Here is a 7,500-nt window from a genome sequence, read left to right on the forward strand (position 1 = left end):
CGTCTGCTGCAGCCACTCCGCACACGCGCGCACAAGTCGCGGCCTGGCAGCTACGCGAGACAGCGAAGCCCAAGTATTCGCCGTGACCGGAGCCTCACCAACATCCTCAAGCTGCGGGGCAACATGAGGCAGGCGGCCTTAATGAGGCACTGCCTCACCTCTCAGGCTGGGACGAGGAGACGTGCGAGGTGATGATGTGAGTGATGAGCATGAAGTGCACACATCATGCGCGAAATTACCTCTCTCCCCGGGGGCGCTACGCGACCAACAGCCCCAGACAAACACACGACTGTTCCCCTGAAGTGACTTCCTCGATACCTCTCACCCGACGCTCTGTGGCAATGACAGTGTCTCCTGAAGCTTTGTGTTTATCCTTGGTGCTGTGTGTCTGCAGTGTCAACTGCGGCGCCGCCGAACCCAACCTGACGGCGAGTGACGCCCTCCCGAGGTTCCGCCACACGCCCACACTTCCCTCAGTGCCTGTGGATCAACTCAACACCGTCAGTTATAACTCTTCCGACCATGAAGGCCCTTACAGCCCCGAGCTTTACAGCCACTACCCTGCCCCCAACTTCCCCTTGGACTCCCTACGCTCCCCGCCCTTAGCTGAGCAGGGCGCGGACGCTGTGAGGTACCGAGGTGATGCACAGCGGCAAGGTCAAGGCAGCGCTGTATTTTACTTTAGCAATGACAATAACCATACAGTGGTTAGTGGTGAGCGTGACGCAGTACACTCCAAAGATAATAGTTTGTTACTTCATGCAGAGTCTATGAATAATGTTTCTATCCCATATGTTTACAACACAGTACAATCCGTCAGCCCCGTGGGCCACGGCGGGGCATTTTTCAGCCCCGCCCAGCGGGGGCGTCACAGTGCAGACCAGGTGTCCAGGCACTTGCCTTCAGCCCTAAGAATTGCTCTAAACAGAACACAAGAGGGTGATGTGACTGGGAGTGAGGACGCTTCGGTGTCGGCGAGTGGCGCGGGAGGTGGGAACCTTCTCGATCATTTTCGTTTTTCGTTTCACGGAGTGTCTCCCCCGAGGCCTCAGCAGCGGCTATGTAACGTGACTCAGCTTCCCCAGCAGCCCTCCCCATCACACAGTACCCCTGAGGAATCGTGGAACAGCACGGATCAGAGTCACTGGCCGCCTGCTGATTATGCCCAGGAGCAACTTGCCAGGTACACAGTGACTTGTGACGCCTCGGTCTCCCTCACCAACCTCACTGACGTCGCCGAAGTTACCTACAAGCGGCGCACCATCAACATGTAAGTGTCGTAACACACACACACACACACACACACACACACACACACACACATAATGTAGTGGTTAGCACGCTCGGCTCACAATCGAGAGGGTCCGGGTTCAAATCCCGGGAGGCGGCGAGGTAAATGGGCAAGCCTCTTAATGTGTAGCTCCTGTTCATTTAGCAGCAAATAGGTACGGGATGTAACTCGAGGGGCTGTGGCCTCGCTGTCCCGGTGTGTGGAGTGTGTTGTGGTTTCAGTCCTACCCGAAGATCGGTGTATGAGCTCTGAGCTCGCTCCGTAATGGGGAAGGCTGGCTGGGTGATCGAGGTGAATTACACACACACACATACATACACACACACACACACACACACACACACACACACACACACACACACACACACACACACACACACACACACACACTACACCAGTAGAAACAACAGCTTGTGTATACTTTAAATATCCCCTTAGTATACATATGAGTCCAGAGGAAAGTGAAGAGGCGTGGCAGGTGCCGCTCCCTCCACCATGTGACAGCAGCACCCAGCTCGTATTCCAGTATACATGTTGGAATACTCTATGTGCGGAATACTTACATCCGAAAAGCCCAACACAGAGGGACTGACACGCACGTACGAATAAAAGAGCAGACCTGCAGGACGGAAGGAGGGAGCCGAGGAAGGAAGTAAAGGCAGGAGGAAAGAGACTATGAAAAAACAAAAAATAAAATAAAAAACACCTACACCAACACATAGCCAGAGAGCCAGACTGACAGGTGGAAGTCAAGCGAGCACACAGCAGAGAAAATGTCCCCAACTCCCACCGAGGTTCAAGCGGGATAGGGAGGAGGGATGGGTCAGAGGAGGATTGAGCGGGACTCGACAGGAGTATCAGAATGGGTGAATGAATTCTTGCCGGCCTGCCTCGTCCCTCATAATCTTCTTGGTCTCGTCACTTCTGCGTGTTCCCTTTGTGAGATGCTCCAAGGCAATGTACAGGCCATCCCTTCTCGCCACTCAGTACAGTTACTACTTTTTACTTTTCACGGTTCCCTTTCTCAAGCTCCTCCAGGTTTCCCCTTCGGTCAAATACAGCATTGAGATTTTTTTTACTATTTTGTATTCTTCTCGAAACTCGTAAATATTTTAAGATTTCGTCAAAACTTTCTTACATATGCCTTCACCAAAGTTTTCTTAAATGTTGTTTCACTGTTTGCATGATACTTTGGAGGTAAGAAAAATACGCACACACACACACACACACACACACACACACACACACACACACCGCGTAGTGCAGTGTAGTGGTTAGCACGCTCGACTCACAATTGACAGGGCCGGGTTCGAGTCTCGGGGCGGCGAGGCAAATGGGCAAGCCTCTTAATGTGTGGCCCCTGTTCACCTAGCAGTAAACAGGTACGGGATGTAACTCGAGGGGTTGTGGCCTCGCTTTCCCGGTGTGTGGAGTGTGTTGTGATCTCAGTCCTACCCGAAGATCGGTGTATGAGCTCTGAGCTCGCTCCGTAATGGGGAAGACTGGCTGGGTGACCAGCAGGCGACCGAGGTGAATCTCTCTCTCACACACACACACACACACACACACACACACACACACACACACACACACACACACACACACACACACACACACACACACACACACACACACACACACACACACACACACACACACATATTGTTCTCCTACAATCTTTTAAACTGAATCAACTTTTCTACTACTTCCTCCTCCTTTCAGCTCAATCTCACATTCATCCCGTGCGTTACATTGTCCTCGCTGCTTCATTCCGCCTTCCTTTCCGCTTAATCTCACCGCACCGCTCTTTTGCTTAATTTCAACGTCCCTTCTTCATTGGAGAATCTAGGAGTTTGCTAGTCTCTTTTCAATTCTGAAGAATCTGGGTTTACATGAAAGCTTCCAAAAATAATGTTGAAGGATAAAAAGAAATTACCTATTCCTTGAACTCTCTTCCGCTACAATTACGTATAACATTGCTCTGAAAACTGCGCTCTCCTGCATTACTAGGAATCAGAGTTCCATGAAAGGCAGAGAACGTGATTTAGCAGGATAACATGAAGTAAGGACACTGTGAACCCGCTCTTTTCTGTCATAATCACGTTAATTGCCAATATGAAAGGTAATCTCTCTTGGATTACAAGAAATAAATAGTTTTGCTCTTAGAAAAAATAGATTCCACTTAACCTCTTCAGTACTATGATGCGTTTCCATATTCATTCTGCTTAATATTTGCTAATTTTTTACAGGTTTAGAAACTTATGAAGGGGGACCAAAATAATGAAGACTGTGGCCATTAATCTTTTGACCTCCATAGACCCTTCCTAATGTCAATAAAATAGTCTAATCGTACACAAATCTAAAGGTAAAAACGTGTCCCAGTGTTGAAAGGATCAAGAATATGAAAATCCTTCTGATCTCCGTTTTTGTAAACACGAAATCAAATCTTTTCTTGGTTTCTCAGTAAGGCTAACCAATACTTCCAGTTCTACCATCAAGCCTCCATGCCTGCCTCACTCAACAAAGGCTCTCCAGATCCCTTTCATTCTTCCTGTCTTGAGTTGCGTACCCTTCAATAGAACCAGAGGCAGAAGGGATCAGTATCATCATCAGCAGCAGCAAAAGCAGAAGGAGCACATCTTTAACGTTTTGAATAGTGATGTCCCCATAGCTTACCCTCAATAGTACCCGAGACAGCAGGGATCAACATCATCATCAACAGCATAAGTAGAACCAGAAGCAGGAGCAGCACATCTTTAACGTTCTGAATATTGATATCTCCATATTTTTTTGTCACTTGGAAGAGTCAGTGGGTGCTTATTTTTTCCCTTTCCTTGATTTCTCTCAGATTCTTGGGTCAGCTTTTTCTTTATTAGAGTCAGAAAAGTATCGGACCACCATTCAGCTGACGCCGTGATGAGCCTCTAATTCATTTCCTCCATCATTGTCCTGCGCGTCGCTTAGTACGAGTTTTATCATCCTGGCTGAGTAAGCGAGGCAACCTGAGCTCTCTCTCTCTCTCTCTCTCTCTCTCTCTCTCTCTCTCTCTCTCTCTCTCTCTCTCTCTCTCTCTCTTCTTAGCACCAGCACCATCTGAACGCCTCTCTTTTGGCATCGGCAACTTTTAACAGCGTTTCCGTGCTATCTACTACCTTTCCACGTCTTTTCTGTCACCAGTATCCTTTAAAAAAATTTTCCCCAGCAGCTAGTTCCTTTTTAACGCTATCCCGTGGCACCGAGACCCTTTCCCCACCTTCCCCTGGCACCATTACTTACGGCGTCACAATGAGCACATCGGGAGTCGCAGGAAAAACTCCCATGCCGCCGTCGTGTGTTTGCTTCAAAGAGAGCCTTGGCAGAGATCGATAGACAATCTTCACGGGACTGAAGCACAAATGACACGGATATTAAAAAGAAAATACAAGCAAAAAACAACAGAAAACAAGGCAAGATAGGACTGTGTGTTCTTGTGACGCTATGTTTTTTTTCCGACAAAGACGAGACAAGGTATTACAAAGGAAGTCATGTTTACTGTAATGATGATGATGGTAAGGATAATGACAACAGCAAAATACCTGATGTAAGAGAGATTTTGGTCGAGATACATGAAGATAAAGACAATTTATTCAAGGAACAAAAAGGAACTCATGTTTACTGCAGTGATGATAATGATAAGAATAATGACAACAACAAACTATCTGATCTAAGAGGGGTTTTGGCCAAGAGATACATAAAGATGAAGACGATTCACTCAAGGAAAAAAAAAGAACACATATTTACTGCAATGATGATGATAATGATGATAATGACAACAGCAAAATCTCTGATGTAAGAGGGAGTTTGCTTGAGAAATGCATAAAGAAGATTCACTCAAGGAACGAAAAGGATTAGCCATAACTAGAGAAAAAGTATGTTGAAGCTCACTCGACCTTACACTATCATCAGCTTCCCATCACCCTCTCATGTTCTGGAAGGTGAGAGGTGAGGGAGAATCTACATATGTGGTTAGGGGAGAAAGCGTTACATATTTCCATCACGAGGCTTGATGGACACACGTCACTACCACCACCCTTTTGTGTCCCGGGAGGAGAATGAAGAGGTGTGGAGAGATAAGTAGTGTGAGTGTTGATATAAGAGACGTTGTGGGGAGACAGAGAACGATGGACACACTGCACTACCATCGTTATCTCTTGTCCTGAGGGGAGAAGAGTTTGAAAAAAGATATCTATGTATAGTTGATAAAAGAGAGTAAAAAAATAGTGTTAAAATGAGGATGGGATGAGAAAAGTTGAGGAGTAGGAAGAGGGACTAAGAAAGGAAGACTAGTATTACACTGGAGCAAAGGAGAGAGAGTTAGTTGGCAAGAAAAGAAGAGAAAAACGAAAGCAGTACCGGAGGAGTATTAACAGATTTAGGTGAATATGTATGAGACGAGGGAATGAGAGGAGAAAAAAAGATAGTGCTTGGTAAAAATGGAGACCTTTTTGAATGCGTGGATATACAGGATTAGAGGAAGCAAGGCGAAGTTGAATAGGAAGCCATGACTAAATTGGAAGAAGATTAGAGGAGACGGCAATATTGGAAGACGGAATAGGGAATAGAGATTTAGGAGAGAAAAGAAAGATAAAAAAGGTAATAGTTATTTTGGGAGCAGTACAGAAGAACAAAGAAAGCAATGATAAGAAAACTAAAAAGACAGAGAGAAGAACAGAGGAACAAAAAAGATAGTGAAGACTTGACTTTGACTAGACTTGTTTATTGGCCTCTATTTTACAATGTGAGGTAAAAGCAATAAATACACATACATGAATCATAACCCTAGGTCTATTGAACTGTAGCTCTTTTACACACCTGTCAATATATCTACATAGCCGGCAGATGCTATCGAGGCCACTCACCACCAAAAAAACAAACATATACAGAACAACTATATAGTATTAACCCCTTCAATACTGAGACAGATTATTACCATGACTTTTTGGGTATGATTAGAATATCCTTTTTGTATTAGGAAGGATCTATGGAGGTCAAAAGATTAATAACCAAAGTCTTTACTATTCTAATCCCAACATAACTTTCTGTAACTGTATAAAATCACCAAATAGTAACCAGAATGAATATGGAAACGCGGCATGGTACTGAAGGGGTTAAGCAACGTTAGTATTTAGGTACATATTAATGGAAGAAAGAAAATAGAGAGTCACTGGTAGGAAAAGCTAAAGAGACAGGAAGGAAGGCAGGCACCAGTCCATCAGTCCATCCCTCAATCCCTCTGTTGCAAGATGGACGTGTGAAATCCGCAAGCATTACCTCCCTCGGGTGCTCTGGGACGGAGGGAGGGAGGAAGGAGGAAGGGATAGTGGGAGAGAGGGACAGATGAAGGAAGGGAGGGAGGGATGGAGGGACTGAGGGAAGGAGGATGGGGGAGGATAGTGGAGGGAAATATAACCTTGACCTACACATTTTGTCACTTTTCCTCCCTTGAGTCGAGTCAGCTATGTGTGTGTGTGTGTGTGTGTGTGTGTGTGTGTGTGTGTGTGTGTGTGTGTGTGTGTGTGTGTGTGTGTGTGTGTGTGTGAAGTGTTCGTTAATGAATGTGCATAAATTAATAAAAAAAATAAGGATAATAGCACGAAATAATCATAAAAGTTAAGATTTATAAGCAGATAGATTTAATGAGTTTTTTTTTATTTCCACCGTCTCTGCCCATTCTGAATCAACTCCCTGCATTATTACTTGTCTTGAGTGAGTTTCATTCATCAAGGTGTTAATTAATTACAGGGAGCCATTAGGAGAGGCTCAGGTGTCGCTGCTGTAGGAGGTAGTGGTAGTGGTGGTGGTGGTGGTGATGATGGTGGTGGTGGTGATAGTGGTGATGGTAGTGGTGGTGTTACTAATGGTGGTGGTATTAGTGGCGGTGGTGGTGATGATGGTGGTAGTGGTGTTAGTGGTGGTGTTGTTGTTGGTGGTGGTAGTGGTGGTGGTAGTGGTGTTAATGGTGGTGGTGGTAGTGTTAGTGGTGGTGGTGGTGTTGTTGTGGTGGTGGTGGTGGTGGTGGTGGTGGTGTTAGTGGTGGTGGTGGAGGTGGTGGTGGTAGTCTGTCATTTTTGCTTCATATTTCTGCTTCCTCCATGTTTTTTATACTGGTACACTTTTTTTTCTAAGTTTTCTTTTTCTTTCACCTTCTCCGTTTTCTTTTTCCTTTTTAA

General features: G+C 45.7%; 1 protein-coding gene across 2 annotated transcripts in view; it reads left to right on the forward strand.

The window, feature by feature from the left end:
- The window catches only part of LOC123516227 (NT-3 growth factor receptor-like), a 71,412-nt gene that overhangs the window by 25 nt on the left and 63,887 nt on the right, over window positions 1-7,500 (forward strand). For both annotated transcript variants that reach the window (XM_045275446.1, XM_045275447.1), the window contains exon 1: window positions 1-1,270. This exon is cut by the window's left edge and continues 25 nt beyond it. In XM_045275446.1, coding sequence (XP_045131381.1) covers window positions 204-1,270 — 1,067 coding nt within the window. In that variant the 5' untranslated portion in view covers window positions 1-203. The remainder of the gene's footprint in view (window positions 1,271-7,500) is intronic.

The sequence above is a fragment of the Portunus trituberculatus genome, chromosome 40 (genome assembly GCF_017591435.1).
Source record: "Portunus trituberculatus isolate SZX2019 chromosome 40, ASM1759143v1, whole genome shotgun sequence".
NCBI classification, from domain to species: Eukaryota; Metazoa; Arthropoda; class Malacostraca; order Decapoda; family Portunidae; genus Portunus; species Portunus trituberculatus.